Source organism: Haliotis rubra, unplaced genomic scaffold (genome assembly GCF_003918875.1).
Source record: "Haliotis rubra isolate DU_JTF1 unplaced genomic scaffold, ASM391887v1 Scf188, whole genome shotgun sequence".
NCBI classification, from domain to species: domain Eukaryota; kingdom Metazoa; phylum Mollusca; class Gastropoda; order Lepetellida; family Haliotidae; genus Haliotis; species Haliotis rubra.
In genome coordinates this window covers 331,438-352,602 of record NW_025765869.1, presented here as the reverse complement: position 1 = coordinate 352,602, position 21,165 = coordinate 331,438, and the positions used below count along the sequence as shown (strand labels likewise).

The following is a 21,165-nucleotide window of genomic DNA, read 5'->3' as shown; positions in this document are numbered from 1 at the left end:
CAATTTTATATCACATGTTAATCTCTCTGTTATACGGTCATTGTTTGTAAATGCTATTTATGTAACATTTGGAGGTAAAATGTGCTTGCAGGTGTCTCTAAAGTCGCAATAAAATCGGTGATTGTTGACAACAGAATTGATTAATGTTATACATATTACACAAGTTGCGTTCATTTCTGCCGAATATTATAAACCAGGCTGTGAAACCAGAGTATATCTCCAGTTAAAATACAATGTTTATCCATCTTCTTGTTAACTGAACAGTTCAGTTAACTGAACAGTTAACCGGAAATTAGACCGTGAGATAACTAAGCGTGAAGCCAGCAAACAGTTTACACATAACCAGCACACCACAGCCATCTCAGCAGAAACTATGTAATACAAGTGCAACACGGCTCTACAATGAAATACTCTGCGGTATAACATGATACAAACATGAAGCAATCGGTAAATCTCACATGAATCTTCACGTGTCTAATGAAATGTGTGATGTTAATGAAGACAGGATTGAAATATGAAGCTTTATGCTGGAGCCAGGATTCTGTCCCTGACAGTAAGCCACACCTTGTCGTTGTGGTCCGGGAGATCGTCCATCTGTATGATGTCTTCCTCCGCGGTGACACTGAGGAGCAGGTCTGGCAGCTGACCACGGTTCACGTCCCCCAGCACCATCAAGATCAGCCGGTTAGGATTCATATTGGAGACGTAATATGTTGTCGACTTCATGATAAAGTAGGACCAGGGATCATCCAGAAAATCATCTGACACAACCAGTATTGTCTTCCAGCTTTTGTTGATACTCTCTACAACATGGTCAGCAACGAATCCGCCCAGAAGGAAATCTCTTTCTGGGAGAATTAGCCTCAGTCCGTGGGTGTCCTCCAGTGCCCTACGTAGCGCGTCCATGACAAACTGAATTTCCTGATCTGAATGAGCTACATATGCATCCTTTCTGAAATCCTGTCTCGACACTCTTTGGACCCCTCGACCCATGAGGACCAAAATAAAATTTTCAATCTTTGTCCAGTTTGATGACACCAGTACTGCTGACACAAGAAGAAGAGCTATTAAGAACATCAGAGAGATGGATACGGGCAGCCAAAATCGGCCTTGACACGACGTCCAGTGATAGTTAAAGTCTTGATACACTCTGTGCGTTGTTGTAAATACAGCATACTCTGTCACACATGAGTAAGTCGCATTCCTGTCGAAGGTAACTGACGACGTAAACATCCACTGAATAAACATGAGCGACTGACACGAACAGGAGAGAGGGTTCCCATCCAACTTCAGGATAAGCTTGTTCCTCTGTCCTAGAATCTCCAACATCTCCATGGTGTCATCATCGAAGTAGGTTATAGCGTTTAGAGACAGGTCGAGAACGCTGAGGAAAGGCAAGTCATTTTGCTTAAACGGTATAGACACGAGACTGTTTCTGGAGATATTTAGAACAGTCAATGTCGTTAAATACCGCATGTCCATCCACTGAATGTGATTTCCTACAATCTCGAAGTGACGTAAACCATTGATTGTCTTCAAACCTTCAAGTACTGGTTCCCCCTCCAGAAGTGTGTTCTTATCCAAACCCATGTTGTTCAAAGATAGATAGGTCAGGTTTGGAAAAGACTGTATGAAGTCCTTTGTCATCCCATGACCTTCATTACCAGATAGATCTAAGTATTGTAGAGCTGTTAAGCCTCCAATAGTTTTCCATAAACCCCACATACCATTGTTAGCTAAATTCAGAAGTTTCAAATGTGATGCGCCAACGACCTGTGTTATGAAAAATCGTCCAAATCGACCCGCCATCTCGCTTAGATTACAAATACGGAGATTAGGAGGGAAATAGACAGTCACTTCATTTAAAGGAAGTACTTTATTCCAACTAAAGTTTGACGTGTCTTCTCTATGGTAACCTTCAGAGTGGAGGTTTGCAGTGAGAAATCTGTGTACCAGTGTGTGTGTATTCTCATGTTTGTTATATTTCTGCTGATGTGACACATCAAGGTGTTGTAATTGTTCACACATTCGCATTTGGAGGAACAGCATTTGATTACCAAGCAGCTTGTTGTTAGAAATGTCAAGAAATTTCAAACATTTTGAAAATACTTTCAGGAAATTATAATCTATGTATATAATTGTGTTTGAGCTGAGATCGATATGGTCGATACAAATGTCCGTTAGTTTACTGAGAATGCCGTTAGAGATAAGTTGACCTGTTAGGTCCTGTAGTGAGTAGACAGAAGTGTACGATGATGGCAGTAACACTTTAGACACATGTTTACCTGTCAGACCATAGAATGCACGTAGTGCAATACTCGATGGTAGATACTTCACTGAGTCGAAAACTATCTTAGAAATCGATTTTAAAGGACTGAAAGCTCCAGCCTCAACAGAATGTAAGTGACAATCTGATGCGATCAAGACTTTGAGTGTGGAATTTTCAAAAGCTGAAAAGGTGTGGTTATGAATAACATCTATGGCACAATATGTACATTCATCTTTATCTCCAGTGCCAATATTCAGTGTTGTCAGGTTTTTTAAATACCCAAATCCACTTCCAAATATGTCATCTTCAAATGTGTCAATTTTTAGCGTTTCCAAATTGGTTAACCACTTAAATATCCAATGAGGGGTAGTTCCTCTCAACCGGCAGCTGTTGTAGCCGAGGTTCAAGTCGGTAAGACGTTCTAGAGGACGGAATATGTCTTGCGGATAGGTGTCATTGTCAAGTTGGAGGTGGTTGTAATTTAGGTTCAAACTGCGGAGGTTTGTCAAGCCTTCGAATGCACGTGGTTCTAACCGCGAAACACGACTATGCGAAATGACTAGAGTCAACAGCCGCGGGATGTGGACGAACGCCCTGCTCATCAGAACTGTTACGTGGTTGTCGCTGAGGTCCAGGCTGACGGTGTTGGAGGGAAGATCACCAGGAACCTTGGTAAGGTGGAGGCCGCGACAGTCAGCTCGGCTACCACCTAATCCAGGGTCAAGGTATATCCGACATGTCATGTTGTGGCTTGTTGTGTACGCCACAGTTAGAGCGATGAGAAACCCAGTGATGGGCTTCATATCGGTGGACCAGGTTGGTTAAGTTGCTGGTGATCTACTTACACATAGCACACCGACACATTAGACAGCGATAGTCGGTGTATGTATCTGCAAAACAAGAAACATTATCATTCGTTACAGCTTGTTCTGATATGAGCAATTCAAATGATGTTCTGATATCCATGGCAGCTGAGTTTGATTAATTAGTGTACAGAAGCACATATGTAGAAATTCGAACACTTATTACACAGCGGGAATTGTCTTCCAACACTTTCGTGTGTGGCATTACATAGGTGGACATTTATTATGAATTATTTATAAATTGATGACTGATTTCATGCTTCACGTCTTTATAAATCGACCACAACAACATCGAAAGCTATGCTTGTGGACTAGAAGCCAGAGGATGTCATGGTAAATAAAACGTGATGACATCTCCTGATAATGTACTGGTGTTCCCCGTTCCTCTAAAACACACTGAATGATTTAACAAAAGTACATTGAAACTGGTGATGAAATGTTTTAGCCTACAAATAATGTTTCATCCACACACGTCATCACAGCTGTACTACGGGCATAGTGGCCCTTCCACACAATCATGATAACAGATCGTCCAACATTCTGTTGCCACTCTGATTTATACAAACGAATCATCTTTGCCCTCTGTTATTTCTGGACTGGAAACGGTTGGATGATCAATATCATAGGACAGACACTTGAGAGAATGTATAAAATGACGTGAGTGAAAAAATAACGCTGTTTACTACGTTTTAATATCCCTGAAACCGGACAGGAACACTACTATCATGTTCTGTAAAGTAGTGAACATGTAGCAACAAACAGCAAACAAACCCATTCAAACAAATAGGTTCAGTTGACCATTGATCTGTATTGCAAGTTCGGACAACGGACAGGTGGATGGACATGCAAATCTGTTGCTGTCGGGGGTGGTTAAAGTGTAATTATAAAGAGTCCGCTAAAACGTAAATACAAAACGTAAATAGGCATCCGACAAATAACTGTTTGATAAACATTTGCGCAACTATGTACAGTACAGTACCCCTCACTATAGAAGTTTCTATGGTAACCGATATAACTGGAATAGCCAACAACAGACAGGGACAGATACCGACAAAAAAGACAAACTGTATTAACTGAAGGGCGATCTGTAATAGATCAGTGGACATCGGATTACGGTTTCTTGTTCAGTGGGGAAAACACAATCATGTTTGATGAGACGAATGTTTCTGATATCGAAGACAGACTGTGCTTTGAGGTTATTGATTCGGTTGATGTCGATACGGACGTTTTATATGCTAAATCCCCAGGTGTGATTAGTGCCATAAACAGGGCCAGTGCATGAAGGCTGCAGGTGTCCGCCTAATTCCAACAGATGATTTTAACGACAGTTCATGTATCGATATTTGTAAAGCTGTTTACAACATTTGTCCTGATTTGTGAAGACAAAGGGATTTTACAGATAAGCAAACATGAACTCTTCCGTATATTGTGATACACAATTAGCCAGATAACAGGATGTATAGACAAATTCATGGCTGACCCATCTGAAATATTAACCATGAGTGTTTGAGACGTGAAGGCTGTTCACTAAATACACTGCAAACTGTATTGTGCCTGCAGCTGACAGGAATAATAGGAGGTGTCTAAAGGAGACTCAAAGTAATTCAAGATCACAAACGGCTTTTGATATACAGCACAAAACAGGAAACACGAAACCAATGAGTTTAGAACAATCAACCAACTCTCAGTGCTGAAGATGGAACACTTTTTGATATGACTGCAAAGTCTTCTCAAGCCTCAGACATGGACTGAATACGGCTGCCTCTTCGATGAATTCGCAGCTAATATCATTAAAACAATGCCTAGAAACTGGTCATATTTGAAACTTTTTTTATAAAATAAATATTATATAATTGCTTCTTCTTGCTAAACATAGCGCATTATTTTTATAGCATGATATCGCTTTTTATCATTTTTAACTCTGGGGTTCAGACTCATACTGGGCTGGGGATTGTATGTGTGCTTTGTACTTAAATCTGAAGGTGCTCACTGCAAGGCTGGGGATTGTATGTGTGCTTTGTACTTAAATCTGAAGGTGCTCACTGTAAGGCTGGGGATTGTATGTGTGCTTTGTACTTAAATCTGAAGGTGCTCACTGTAAGGCTGGGGATTGTATGTGTGCTTTGTACTTAAATCTGAAGGTGCTCACTGTAAGGCTGGGGATTGTTTTCCTTGCTTTTTACATACATCTGATGGTGCTCACTCTAAGGCTTACCTTTGTTAACTGACTGTTATATATTTTATATATTGCAGCGATACAGTCATAGTAAAACACACACACACACACTAAATAAATAAATAAATAAATAAATAAAAAAAAATATACGTAACTGCAGTTTTAGTGTACAGTGTAATACATTTCACATTAATAGCAAACTACCAAGCTGAATACTGTCTCGATGTGTATGTACGTCAGATGGGAGATACATGATGCGGGTACGAGTACGAGTATGATGCTGACTTGGAGTTGTTGTTTTGAAATTGTATATTTTCACTATTTTTGTTTCTGTTATTTTAATTTTGTAGGTTGTGTGTTGGGAGTTGTATTTCCTTTTATATCTACATGGTTTATGCTACTAGTGTCATCGTACGTCAGACTGGCGTGGCAGATCCCCCAAGAAACGTAATGTTACACGTGACACCATCACCATCATCATCGTTTTCTATTATACATGTCACACAGTGAATCTTGGCGATAGTGCTCACTTCAATGTTAAAGCGCGCGTTACAGCGAGACACTGTGTGTACTGGGCAGGGGATGACGCAACTACATCGCCTACATCCATCACCAGTCGGGGCGTGACCCACATCTACAGCGTCTTCTACCTTTTACGAAGTCATGCCAACGACATAACACAAATTATTAACATATTAGTAACAAACATAAACAATAATTACCTGTCTTCAGTTCTGGGACATTGTGTGCATGTGCAAACTGCTCCATGGAAACCTGGTCTGTGTTGATAACACTGTACTGCACTGTAGGCGAAACTAGAGCTGCCTTGCCTTGTATGTACTATAATTACATTGATGCTATCGGGTGTATGTATAAGTGGGACGGGAAGTTCTAACCCTTGAAGAGTGTCTCGTCATGCTGTTGTGAGCTGGCGCCTCCATACACTCGAGCTCGGGGTTACGTCATTCCAAAACAAATAGATAGGATAGTGTATAAGATTAGGAGAAACTTACCTAAACCTTGAGAGGTTTCCAATTCCTTGAAGTAAGTCTTCCTTGGGGTACTCTAGCAATTTTCACAGAAAACATGTCTAATGGCCGTGTAAAAAATATATGTACATATTTAAAAAACAACAACAACAAACTTTTGTTGATGCGGTATGCAGTGGTGAGCGTATTACCTCCCTTTTATGAAACCTCGTGGCTAGGGTTTACCCAACATGCCATACAACTTACTCTTTTTCTGGTCAAGAGCGAGCAGAATCGAGGGGAGGTGGGCGGCCGTACCCCAAGGAAGACTTACTTCGAGGAATTGGAAACCTCTCCAGGTTTAGGTAATTCCTTTTCAGAAGAAGTGTTCCTTGGGGTACTCTAGCATGAATACAGACTCCAAGAGATAAGTCATGGAAGTGGATGATTCTGCTAAGGGAGATAATACCACTGCCCTTGCGTCAACAATCAAAACAATGGTAAGTATGAAGGTAACGCTTACCTGGTGGCTCTACAGACGACTCTAGGGAGGCTGTCTATAGGTCACCGAGGTGCTCATGGGATATTGTATAACAATATAACGTGACCCTAGAGTCAAATACTCCCCTCCCCACCCCTCTCCTCTTTCATGGAAGGAATACGGGGTAGTGAGTGAAATGAACCCATAGAACCCAATGCGCCGAAGGGGATAGGGGTCACCACAAACAATATAGGCATAGATATATATACATAGTGATATACAAAGGCCATGACATACACAATACAAAATCACTTGGTGAGGGAGGCATGGCCCTGCCTACTGGAGAGAACCGATTGACCGAAGCAAGCACGCTCTCTCGAGCTTAGGTCAAGTTGGTAATGCCTGATGAATGTACTCGGTCGGCTACAAATAGCCGTTGAGCAGATCTCTTCAATAGTCAGGGACGCTGCGAACGCCTTAGAGGTAGCGACAGCCCTGACCGAGTGAGCTTTCAACCCCTCAGGGGGAGTCCTACCCTGAAAGTTGTAGGCTGTACAAATTGCAGAGACGAGCCAGCGGGAAATAGTTTGCTTACTGGCTGGTTTGCCAACCATCCATCCGCCATAGCAGCAAACCAATTTTTTTTGTTCTCTTTATGTAGGCATGGAGAACCTGGCGAACATCCAGCGAGTGAGAGCTTGTTGGAGAGGATCCCGAGGTAGAAGGATGTGTGAAAGCAGGAAGCTCAATAGGAGCTGTCACATGGAAGGTATGAGCAACCTTAGGACGATAAGTATCCGGTAGGCGAATGCTTACTCTGTCTTTGTGGAAAACAGTAAGCGCTGGGTCTGCAGACATAGCATGTATGTCACCCACCCTTCTACCAGAAGTCACCGCCACAAGGAAAGCAGTTTTCCATGTTAGCAGCTGGAGTGAAAGAGATGACAGACTCGAAAAGGAAGGACCGGAGAGCCAATCTAAGACGATCATCAAGTCCCAAGGGGGACTTGTACGCCTTGTAGTAGGGCGCACTCTGTCCACTCCCGCTAGAAAGCGCTGTACAAGAGGGTGCTGTCCCAAAAGAGCACCATCGACAGGGATGTGAAAGGTAGAAATAGCCGTGGAGTAACCTCGAATAGTCGAGGCCGACAAGCCATCGTCCAGACGGAACTGAAGGAACTCCAAAACTGTGACTAGATCTGCAGAAAAGGGATCTGGAAACCCTCTGTTGTCACACCAGCGCGCATAACGGGCCCATCTATCCTCATACTGGACGTTTGTCGAACCCCTCCTCAAAGCCAGAATTGTGTCTGCAACTGGTGCAGGAATTCCACGTGACTCGAGTTGAGACCTGACAGAGGCCAAGCCACCCATTGAATGTGGGGATTCGGGTGTGGTGCTTCATTCTGAGTTAGAAGGTCCTGTCTAAAAGGTAATAGAACAGGAGGCTGAGCCAGAAACCTGAGACTTACCGGAAACCAGCTCAGGGACGGCCTAAGGGGTGCGAGGAGCACAAGAAGTCGAGCTGGCTAAGTGGAAATCTGAGACAGGACCCTGGGGACTAACGGTAGGGGCAGGAAAGCCCACAGTATCTTGCTCGTCCAATCTAGTGCAAAGGCGTCGGAAGCTAACGCCCTTGGGTCTGGGATCCGAGAGCAGAACACAGGAATCTGATTTAACAACAACAAAAAAAACCCCTTCTTAGCCGTCCTCTCCATACCACATCTACTGTAGCTGCCATGTGACCAAGCAGACGGAGCCAAGTCCGAGCTGGGGCCTTTGGCACCGAGAGGAATGACAGAATCGCTTCCCTCACCCTTTTGATGCGGTCGGGGGGATAATGAAACTAACCCCTGTCCTATACTGAATCTCGCCCCTAAGAAAATGAGGTCCTGAGACGGCACTAGCTCTGATTTCTTCAGGTTCACAATCCCACCCAGTCGAATGAGACTGTGAAACACTGCTTTGGTTGCCGACGTGCTTGACGCCAGTGCCAGAGCTCGGATCAACCAGTCGTCAAGGTAAGGGTGGCAAAACCGACCTTGTGACCTGGCGACCTGTGCAGGCACCATCATCAGGTTGGTAAACACCCTCGGGGCCGTAGCGAGACCGAATGGTAGCACTTTGAACTGATAACTCACAGGAAAAGTGGAGTAAACGCCTTCCTTTTCCTGTCCTACTGGTACTTTCTCGATCGCAGCCTTGTCTAGCAACACTTTGATTTCGATTCGGAGGAAGTCTGCTTTCTCTGGCTGGTTTGGCACTGGAGTGTGACTAATGCCTGAGAAATGTGGAGGGTTTTTCTTCTACTGCGGCATGTGGCCTTCCCTGATAGTGGACAAGACCCAGGGATTTGAACAGACTTTTGCCCAGTCTGACAGGAAGTGGGCTAGTCGGCCACCAACAGGGATTTCTGGCAGAAGGCAGGCTGTGTCTGGGGGCTGAATGTCCACTCCATTCCCCACGGGTTTGGGCTGCAGAGGTTGAGGGAGGTTGGAGCAAACCTTGGGATTTAGCGGAGGCAGAGACCACTGATATAGGAGGGGTAGAAGATATGGGGGCCAAAGGCACCGAGGGAAACCCACCCACCAGTACCGAAGTCACCGATGGAGGTCGGGTCCGAGGTGCCAGCCCGCAGCCCACCGAAACAGGATGTCCCATAGCTGCAGGCATGCCAGTCGGGACCCTCGTAGTCACACCAGGTATCGAGAGGGGTCCTGAAGCCAACTGGTCGAAGGGCACAGGACCAGAGTCCAGTGTCTCATCCATGGGGGTGAGTAATGGTGGCTGGTCCAAAGATGGGCCCAAAACGGTCTCTACCTCCATTGGGTCGGGACCCGACGTATGACCATACTGCTCGCCAAGTCCCTCCCCCTGCCGACCTTGAGCCGAAGCCAAGGTCTGCTCAGCCCTAAGCGAGGGTTCACAGTCTCCTTGGCCGCTGAAAGAGAGCATTGGCCGACTCCTCAACCATGACACACATAGCCTCAAGCTGCTTCTAAAAAAAAAGCTCCATGTTAAAGCCCGGGGGTGGAGGGACCACCACACCGGAAGGGGCGCTTACCTCCGTCTCCTTTACAGTTTTACCACCCCTATCCCCCTTGGCACGTTTAGCTACCGTTTTACGCTTGGATTTACTCGCGGGGGAGCACCTCGGCATGGTCGGCCACAACCTCCCTCGCTTCTTTGGGAAACGTGAGGTCAGCCGCCCGCCGCTTCTGGGTCTTAGGGGTGAATGCCTGACATAAATCTCAGTCGTTCGGGATGTGCCCCTCCACCTCCAGGCACCTAATACAGAGACGGCGAGGGCGAGGGTGTACTGACGTTAGTTTGACCCTGCAATTGGCGTTTAAGAAAAAGCACGGAAAATATGAATTTTGAATGCGATTCCACGACGGCGAACGTAAAACGTTCTCCAAAAAGGATAAAGGAATACATACAGATGATTCTTGCGACATGATGACTAAGAGAAAGCTTAGATTCAGTTGGCTTGCGACGCTGTCGGAGAAAACACGTCTGACGCCAGCGATGGCCGAGAAAAAGAGGAAGTTGTATGGCATGTTGGTTAAACCCTAGCCACGAAGTTTCCTAAAAGGGAGGTAATACGCTCACCACTGCATACCGCATCAACAAAAGTTTGTTTAAAAAATAATAATTTTTTTTTAAAAAATGGAAACTTTTTGCACGGCCATTAGACATGTTTTAGGTGAAAAATGCTAGAGTACCCCTTGGAAGGCTTCTTCTGAATAGGAAACTGTCGTATTTTGTGACCACATGTGAGTGTAGGAGAAACACTGTCGTATTTTGTGATTACGTGTGAGTGTAGGGGTAACACTGTCGTATTTTGTGATCAGATGTGAGTGGAAGGGTAACACTGTCGTATGTTGTGATCACATGTGAGTGTAGAGAAACACTGTCGTATTTTGTGATCAGATGTGAGTGCAGAGAATCACTGTCGTAATTTGTGATAACACGTGAGTGTAGAGAAACACTGTCGTATGTTGTGATCACACGTGAGTGTAGAAAAACATTGTCGTATGTAGTGATCACACGTGAGTGTAGAAAAAACATTGTCGTATTTTGTGATCAAATGTGAGTGTAGAGAAACACTGTCGTATTTTGTGAACACATGTGAGTGGAAGGGTAACACTGTCGTATTTTGTGATCGCATGTGAGTGTAGAGAATCACTGTCGTATTTTGTGATCACATTTGAGTGTATAGAAAAATGTCGTATTTTGTGATCACATGTGAGTGTAGAGAACACTGTCGTATTTTGTGATCACATGTGAGTGTAGAGAAATACTGTCGTATGTTGTGTTCATATGTGAGTGTATAGAAACACTGTCGTATTTGTGATCACATGTGAGTGTAGATAGACACTGTCGTATTTTGTTATCATGTGTGATTGTATAAAACACTGTCGTAATTTGTGATCATATGTGAGTGTAGAGAAACACTGGCGTATTTTGTGATCACATGTGAGTGTAGACAAACACTGTCGTAATTTGTGATCACATGTGAGTGTAGAGAAACACTTTCGTATTTTGGGATCACATTTGAGTGTACGGGTGACACTGTCGTATTTTGTGTAGAGAAACACTGTCGTATTTTGTGATATGCTGAGAATGTAGGGGTAACACTGTCGTATTTTATGATCACATATGAATGTAGGGGTAATACTGTCGTATTTTGTGATCAAATGTGAGTGAAGAGAAACACTGTCGTATTTTGTGATCACATATGAGTGTAGGGGTAATACTGTCGTATTTTGTGATCACATGTGAGTGTAGGAGTAACACTGTCGTATTTTGTGATCACATGTGAGTGTAGGGGTAACACTGTCATATTTTGTGATCACATGTGAGTGGAGGGGTAACACTCTCATATTTTGTGATCACATATGAGTGTAGGAGTAACACCGTCGTATTTTGTGATCACATGTGAGTGTAGGGGTAACACTGTCGTATTTTGGGATCACATGTGATTGTAGGAGTAACACCGTCGTAATGTGTGATCACATGTGAGTGTAGGGGTAACACTGGCGTATTTTGTGATCACATGTGAGTGTAGGAGTAACACTGTCGTATTTTGTGATCACATGTGAGTGTAGGGGTAATACTGTCGTATTTTGTGATCACATGTGAGTCTAGGGGTAACACTGTCGTATTTTGTGATCACATGTTCACCTCTGTACATCCTTGACCTGCAATCTGAGCTGCCCAGATGAATTTTCGTCTTGTCAGGGAATAAAACACCATCCCAATCTTGACTCCGGTCAATTCATCGGTCTCAAATAAAATCAAACGGACTATAGTACGTCACCGTACTGTAAGCTGGACGTATTGTAGGCCGTCGGGGCCGGACGTTGTGCTCCCTCAGTCGGTTCCGTACAGTCCTGGAACTGATTGAACGTAAGCCAGAAAAAATCCGAGAGGTCAAACTGGACGTCTGGAATGGATTCCTTAGATGGGTAAGCCGAATATAGTTGTCTTGCTGACGTGACGTCACGCGTGGTAAATCTCTCGTGTTCCCATTATGTTGAAAACTTCTCCATAGAGACGGGATCGTGTTTCGATGGACACCCAAATGTCTGGCCACTTCATTTGGGGCCATTCCTATCTCCAGCATACCCACGTCGCGGAGACGCTGATTTTCTGTACGTCGTGGCATGACGTACGCGCAGTTTAGGTTGAAATCAACGTGTTTTCCACAACATTCAGAGTCTAGAGAAAAAAACAACCGTTCACCTGAAGTGGACCCCAGCACTCCATGTCCAGTACTGGCCCACTGAGGAGGAATGGGTGGTTGTAATGGTCACCTCTATAACTATGGATCATCGTGCACCGGAAGGGGACCCCAGTGCTTCATGTTCAGTATCTGCCTACTGAGGAGGAATGGGTGGTTGTAATGGTCACCAAGGTAACTATGGATCATCGTCCACCAGAAAGGGGACCCCAGTGCTTCATGTTCAGTATCTGCCTACTGAGGAGGAATGGGTGGTTGTTGTCATCTAGGTAACTATGGATCACCGTCCACCAGAAGGGGACCCCAGTACTCCATGTTCAGTATCTACCTACTGAGGAGGAATGGGTGGTTGTAATGGTCACCTTGGTAACTATGGATCATCGTGCACCAGAAGGGGACCCCAGTACTTCATGTTCAGTATCTGCCTACTGAGGAGGAATGGGTGGTTGTAATGGTCACCTTGGTAACTATGGATCATCGTCCACCAGAAGGGGACCCCAGTACTCCATGTTCAGTATCTGCCTACTGAGGAGGAATGGGTGGTTGTAATGGTCACCTTGGTAACTATGGATCATCGTGCACCAGAAGGGGACCCCAGTACTTCATGTTCAGTATCTACCTACTGAGGAGGAATGGGTGGTTGTAATGGTCACCTAGGTAACTATGGATCATCGTCCACCAGAAGGGGACCCCAGTGCTTCATGTTCAGTATCTGCCTACTGAGGAGGAATGGGTGGTTGTTGTCATCTAGGTAACTATGGATCACCGTCCACCAGAAGAAGGGGTACCCCCTACTGTACTCCATGTTCAGTATCTACCTACTGAGGGAGGAATGGGTGGTTGTAATGGTCACCTTGGTAACTATGGATCATCGTGCACCAGAAGGGGACCCCAGTACTTCATGTTCAGTATCTGCCTACTGAGGAGGAATGGGTGGTTGTAATGGTCACCTTGGTAACTATGGATCATCGTGCACCAGAAGGGGACCCCAGTACTTCATGTTCAGTATCTGCCTACTGAGGAGGAATGGGTGGTTGTAATGGTCACCTTGGTAACTATGGATCATCGTGCACCAGAAGGGGACCCCAGTACTTCATGTTCAGTATCTGCCTACTGAGGAGGAATGGGTGGTTGTTGTCATCTAGGTAACTATGGATCATCGTACATCATTGCATTGTAGATGTATTGTGATAGTTTTAAGTTAATACAGTTGTCATATGTAGACAGGAATTGTTTCAGTGCTACAGTAGGTGACTTGGAGAGGTAACATTCAGGAATATGTTATTTACGTAAATCTACGTAAGATTGGCAGACAAATAAAAAATGAATTTCGTTTTCAATAGATAATTTAAACAATCTGTCGATGGACACACGTCTTCCTTCATTAATCATTAAGCTTAATAGTCCTAATCTAAATCGCATTAATGAATTTCTTAACTTTTTGGATGCTAAGTGTGATAGGTACTTTTCGGGTTGGAGTAGGGTTTTAAACATTCTATAGGAATCATATCGTAAGCTATTATCTAAAACTGAATGGCAATCTTGATTAAATATATTGATAGCTGTTTCTCGGAATTGATACAAAGAACGATTCAGATTGCCAACTGACTGATTTAGCCACACAAAACCATAACCGTGAGAAAAAAAAGGAGATTTCTGATATGAGATGCCCATGTTACTTTACCCAACTCATACAGATGAACAAGCATATTATAAGCCTTGTTAGGAGTCTATTTTCATGCATACATATAATTTTCTGCCAGTATTTTATGCATCTAATATAGGAATTGATATACAAAGGATATCTCCCACATTCGCCATATACCATACATGTTGGTGTTGACTGCCCCACACAAAGAAACTTTTTACACGCTAATAGATGTATTTTTTCGATACTTTCAAAACGCTGGAATCCCCATATGTCGGATCCGTAGAATAAGATAGGCTGTATTTGTGAATGAAATAGCTTAAAAAATATTATGGGCGTCAACACGCCAAAGTTAGGTATAATTGACAATAAACTAATTAATGCTTTCTTTGCTCTCAAGGCTAGTTCAGCAACCGATTTTTTCAAATTAATGGTTGTATTAAACATTAAACCAAGATATGTGTACTGATTTCTTACAGTTACAGGTTGATTATCGATACACCATCTTTCTCTTACCGCAACTGGGCCACCTTTTCTGAAAATGACTATATGTGTTTTATCAAGGTTCACGGATAGGTTCCATGTCTTTGTGTAACGTTCTAAAATATTTAATTGTGTCTGAAGCCCAACAACTGATTCTGATAGAAGAATAACATAATCGGCAAATATGCAATTTTCTGAATAAAATTGATATTTTATACTTATCCTGACTCATGCTCTTATGCTTGTCTTCTTCTTCTTGCGAACATAGTGGAACACTTGTATCTCCCTAATTGAAGCTCCCTTCAATGTAAAATGACTAATTAGTACTCACCACGAGTTGCCTCCCTCTTCCAATTGCGCGGGAAAGGAGGCGCCACCCTCTGGCCTCATGCTTCACTCTCTCCTGATATAGCGAGCCCAACACTTGAATTTAGAGGGAAATCCAAAGTGTTATGTTGGGAGGATGGGAGGGCTTACCTCATGAGTCAGGATACGTATAAAATATCAATTTTATTCAGAAAATTACATATTTTTCCTTATCCTGACTCATGCTCTTATGCTTGTAGATTCCTACGGAAACGGAGGTGGGAAAAAAACAGAATACTTTGGATTTAAATAATTAGTGATTTATATATATATGTAATAACCCCCTACGGGGAACTTCATAATGACACTGAATTAGGATAATTCCTGCTACTATAAACCATAAGTTTACCAGCTGCCATAGATGGGGTACTACAATAATTATATACTATGATAATAGCAATAATGGTATAAAAGCGACTCCAAATTGGAGAAGCTACCCACTGTACATAAACATCAGTACTGGGCTTAAGACTAAGTAGACTTAAGATATGTATATAAATAGCCCTAAAACTCCGTAGAGTTATAAGCTAGATGATACTGGTATGATATATACATAATAATCTCGTGAGACTATGTGTCATCGTCTACGAGGGACTGTCAACTGCTGTGCGAGGACCATGGGACCGAAATGGTGAATACCTGAGACGTCCTCGGTGGTGATATCTCTCAGATAGTGATTAGCAAACACCATGTCGGATTTCCAAAAGCAGCCCTCCATAATGGTATTCAATGAGCAGTTACCGTGTAGAGCGAGTGTGGAAGCCAGTGCTCTGATTTCATGTGGATTAGATGCTCTTGGAGGGTCGAGTCCTGCAGCCTTGTAGGCACGAAGTATGACAGTTCTGATCCATATCGATATGGTGGTACGAGAGACTTCGGTCTGAGTCGCTGTCGATAGAGGGATGAATAACCGCTTGAGTTGTCGTCGCCTCGTTTTGGATCGTTGTAGATAGATTTTGAGAGCTCTGACTGGGCATAGAGATAGGTCAAGCGTATCTTGAGATCCGAGAATTGAGGATAGTGCAGGAACATGGAATAATCTGTCTGGTTGACCTGGCAACTGATTCTTGGCGATAAAATCCCATCGTAGTCCCATGTGCACTATGTTTTGATTGTCCTCAAAACGTATTCTCTCATAATCTAGTGCGTGAATTTCTGACATCCTGGCTGTCGTTGCTAGGGATAACAGGAACAATGTTTTCTGTGAGAGAAATTCAAAGGTTGTTGATTCCAGTGGTTCATAAGCCTCACTTGTGAGGTGTTGGAGCACTATATTTAGATCCCATGCTGGAGCGCGAAATCTCTGTTTCTGATCCTCCATTCGGAATGCACGTAGTAAGGCCAGTAACTCTGGCGTCTTGGTTAACTTGACACCCGTTCTCATAGTTATCACAGAACTTAAGGCTGCAAGATATGTTGACAATGCCGAGCCTTTTAAATGTTTATTTTGTCGTAGGTAACACAGATAGTCAGCCACTTGTGGATGTGTAGCATTTCTCGCTGTAAATCCCTTTTTTGCTGCGTAAGTTTCAAAACTGTGCCACTTGTCGTCGTACAAGTTGCGTGTAGAATAGCGTAAAGCAAGCGTGACTGCTTTCGCCGCTCTGGCTGAATAACCTCTCTTGTTTAGACAGAATGCTTCTGGGTTTCCGTGCGCTTGTTTGGTGTGAGGATGTATTAGTAGATTCGAGCGCTTTGGTAGCTCTAGTGTTGGTTGTCCGATTTCTTGAATTAGAATGGGAAACCACGTTCTCGCTGGCCAGTAGGGCGCGACCAAAATCAGTTGGAGGCTCTGCGTTTGTCTGATTTTCTGTAACACTTGTGGGATTAGCGCTGGCGGCGGAAACGCGTACGCGTTGAGGCCTTCCCAGGATATGCTTAGAGCGTCCGTTGCCCACGCTTGTGGATCCGGGACTGGTGATACGAATGTTGTTAGTTGATTGTTGAAGCGAGTGGCGAATAGGTCTACTAGCGGAGCTCCTATTTTCTTGATAATCTGTGCAAAGATTTCTGTATGGAGCATCCATTCTGTCGGTGACGGTAGGTGTGGCCGAGAGAGTGCGTCTGCCAGTACATTCTTGGCTCCGGGAATGTGACATGCTCTGACATGTAAGTTGAGATCGTCGATTAGATCGAACAGTTGAAAGCATAAAGTCAATAGGTTCAGTGATCTCGTTGAGCCTTGTTTGTTTATATAAAACGCCACTGTTGAGTTGTCGGTGTGAATCATCAGATGCGCATTCTGTAGAATGGTGCTCCAATGTAGTAGGGCGTTGATTACTGCTTTCATCTCTAGCATGTTTATGTGGAGCTTGCTTTCTTGCTGATTCCATAACCCTGATGCCGTCCGGTTGGCGAGATGAGCTCCCCAACCTTGGAGCGACGCGTCTACATAGAGATGGGTTTTGAATTCCGGCTCTGTTAAATAAATGCCTTCGCAGACATTCGACCTCCTGGTCCACCATAGTAGATGAAGTCTGATGTGTTTCGGTAGACTGAATGGCTGTAGGTCGTCGAGATGAGCGTTGATGAAGACCTGTAACGGACGTAACTGTAGTCTGCCTCTGACTGTCATGTCTTGGGCTGACGTGAGGAGACCCAACAGACTCTGCCATTGTCGTAGTGGTAGCAGAGAGAGTAAGGCTTGTGGGATGGTCTGTTGGATCTTGAGCCATCGGTCCTCTGGTACGACGATACGGTTCAGTGTCGTGATAAAATTGAAGATCTTGCGTAGGTTCTAGGTCCGACTTGAGTAGATTTACTAACCATCCTAGCTGTGTTAGTAGCTTGATGATGAAGTTTAACTGTAGTTTGAGACGCTGTGGATCTTGATCTACTTGTATCCCGTCGTCGAGGTAGAACGCACTGCGTAGCCCTAGACGATGTAGGTAGGTGACGATAGGTTTCGTTACTCTTGTGAATAACCAGGGGGCCGATGATATTCCAAATGGGAGTACTCTCCATTGATAATGCAGCCCGTCTAGTGTAAACCGTAGGTATTTCCTGGATTCGGGATGTATCGGGATGTGTAGATAAGCATCCTGCACATCTATACTGGCCATGTAGTCCATAGGACGAATTAGGTGCCGTAGTTGAGGTAGATGTATCATGCGAAACGTTGGCGGTTTGCGTAGATAATCTCTGTTGAATGTGCTCATGTTGTAAATGAGTCTGAACTTCTGCTTGGAGTTTTTCTTGGGCACTAGGAAAACTGGGGAGTAGAAGCCTGGTTCGATGTTTAATTGATCCAGTACTTCTATGGCCTGCTTGGTTAGGAGAGATGTAACAGCCTCTCTTAACTTTGGTAGTTGTTGCGCCTGGAAGTCGAACTTGTGAGGGTTGACTGTAAGTGGAGGCGTGGCCTGTAGTTGGATTCGATATCCGTGTTGAAGTATGTTGGAGACATATGGGTCTTGTAGAATTCCCCAGTTCTCCCAGTGCAGTTGAAGGCGTCCACCCACTTGTGATGGTTGTACTGGAACGGCTGGGGGTGGAAGACTCCAGTCGTTCCGAACCTGTCTTTCATCGTTTATAGTTGCGGGAACCTCTGGGTGCCCTGCCTCTTCCAGATCCTCCTCTGTAGTTGCCATATGGGCGACGAAAAGAATCTTTTCCTCTGGAGCTGGCCATCTTCCTATCCCATGCTTTCTGTAAGCCAGTAAATTTAGATCTTCCTGAGTATCTCTGTGAAGTCTGCCTGATGACGCTGGCTAGCGTGTCCATCGACTTTATCATAAGGACTTCTCTAGAATCCTTGGTGACTTCCTTAGAGACTTTATCTATTCCTCCGTCGAAGATAGATGGCGTAGACCATGTGGCTGTGTAGAGTGGAGCTGTAAACTGCTCACCCCAACTACAGGAAGCGAGAAGACCTTGACGACGAGCCAGAGTTAGGGCTGCAGAGACTGATGTGAGATGATCCGTTAGAAACTGCTGGTCCTTCTTCTGCATAAGTAGGGCCGAGTAGATCATTCTGTCATCCTCAGATGTCGAATCTCGAAATCTGGTGATAAGAGTCTCATTGATCGTTCTAGATCTGTTAAGGCCGAAGAACATTCGCCTTGTCATGGTTTCGATCTGAACCAGCTTGCGGTCGTCAATCTTATAGTTCTTATTCTTGACATCGTTGATTACTTTGTAGTTATCATCGATCTCTTGTGCCTTGAAAAAAGGGTCCATATTATGGGTTAAGAACTTTTTAGCGTTGAACTGTGGTAAGTGCGGCGCTTGGACTTTAGTGGCTTTATGGAAGGCTGTGTCAAGATTCTGTGGGACCGTAGCTATCGGGTTGATCGGAGGTAGGGTGATGGTGTCTGCATCATCCTCCCTCATAAGGTAAGTGTGGGCCGGATTACCATTCTTGGAAGGTGAAGATAGGTCCAGGTTGTTAACCATCCAATAGCGTATTTCAGCGTCGGAGAAAATGATGCCTCCATCATCTTCTATAACGGTATCGCTGATAAGAGGTTGATGCTCTTCCGATGGTGACCTGTATGCTTCTACCGCTGTGCAGAGTGATGTCAATGGAGACCTGACTGGGGACTTCCGTGAAGACTTGTGTGGCGAACGGTGTGGTGACCTGCGAGGAGATCGGCGAGGTGAACGACGAGGTGATTGGCGTGGAGAACGGCGAGGAGTTCGTCTTGGTGAACAGCCTGATGAGCTGCGTCTATAAGGTGACCTTCGCAGAGATCTATGTGGTGAATGTTGATAGCTTCGCGAAGCTCTTGGGGAATCCCTCGATGACCTTCTTGACGAAGATGACTTGGAGCCTGTAACTGGTGCCCTTCGCGAAGCTTCATCTGAGTCCAGTCCTGGGGAGCGACGACTTGACCTTCGCGAAGGCTTTCGCGAAGGCTGAGGGTCCGAGTCAGAGTCCGGGGATGAGATGATCTTCCTTCTCGAGCCTCTTCGTGAGTGTTGATCATCGGAGTCCGAGGTAGGTGACGATCTAGACGTCCTTCGCGAAGGCCTTCGCGAAGGCTGTACATCTGGGTCCTTCACAGAGGAGGTCTGTGACTTCCTTCGCGGAGGTGGCTTTGTAGTGGCCGCTACGTTGACGGGGGGTCCCTCTGGGGTGACGTCTACGTTGGAGCCTTCGCGAAGGCTCAGGCTCTGGGCTGGTTGTCTCTCCAGTCTGTATCGGTCCTCCATCATCTTCATGATCTGCAGCATCAGGTCGTCTGGGACGGTCTGCGAAGATGTAGTCGGTGCCCTCTCTGCGTTGGTAGCGACGGGGCCCTCAGGAAGATCGTCAGACATCAGCGTTGGTACATCAGGCTGCATGGAGATCTGTGCTGACGTCACTGTTGCGGACACCGGTCGTTTCTTGTGGCGTAGATCGGGTTTGATGATCGGCTGATCATCATACAGGCCCAGTTCTGCAACGGGAACAATCTCGGCTGAGAAGGTTCTAGAAGACTTCGTCGATTTCCCCTTGGAGGTAGACGCTGCCCTGGGGGTACGGAGTCTGCGTTGTGATGATGTAGAAGCCCTCTTAGTCTTTGGCTGCGATGAGGGGATGTCTGGGGATGCAGGACACTTCTTGGAGACGGCGGACTGCGTCCCACGCCTCTCCTCCGAGGGTAACTCTAGCGGAACACCAGACGGGAGGGGGTCGTCCGACAGCAGTTGACTGGCGAGGGGTTCCGATGTATCGGCCATGGCTAAACCCTGTTTGCGTGACCTATCTGCTGCACGTCTCAAGACGCAAAGATAATATTTGTTAAATGCAGAATTAGACAAATTAATACAGTAACTGCAACGTGAAGAAAACGCATATGGTGCAGTACAGCTAGGGTATATTAAATGCGGATCAGCAGCAGAAAAATTTAATCTACAAATAGTACAGATTTTCATCAACGTAAACTTGCTGAACAATCACCGCGTCCCGTGAATAAACAGCAGAAATACGATTAATTATCAATACATAATTGTTGAAGGATACTAGCTACACCTCTATAATAGACTATAAGAGGTAACTAACTAAGAATAATCAAAGGATATAGTGTGTAGGGAGACACAGGCGCGCTCACATCCTGCTCACTGGGCGAAGAAGGAGAGAGTGAAGCATGAGGCCAGAGGGGGTGCCTCCTTTCCCGCGCAATTGGAAGAGGGAGGCAACTCGTGGTGAGTACTAATTAGTCATTTTACATTGAAGGGAGC

The 21,165-nt window shown here is 44.8% G+C and overlaps 1 protein-coding gene across 1 annotated transcript; it reads right to left on the bottom strand.

Annotated features, from left to right (window-relative positions):
- Positions 1 to 230: 230 nt before the first annotated feature.
- Positions 231 to 6,163, bottom strand: LOC124274128 (toll-like receptor 4). The gene is made up of 2 exons (XM_046709451.1): positions 6,031 to 6,163; positions 231 to 3,159 (listed from the first exon to the last, which is right to left on the bottom strand). The coding sequence occupies exon 2, from the start codon at positions 3,070 to 3,072 to the stop codon at positions 523 to 525; it is 2,550 nt and encodes an 849-aa protein (XP_046565407.1). The 5' UTR covers positions 3,073 to 3,159; positions 6,031 to 6,163; the 3' UTR covers positions 231 to 522.
- Positions 6,164 to 21,165: the final 15,002 nt, after the last annotated feature.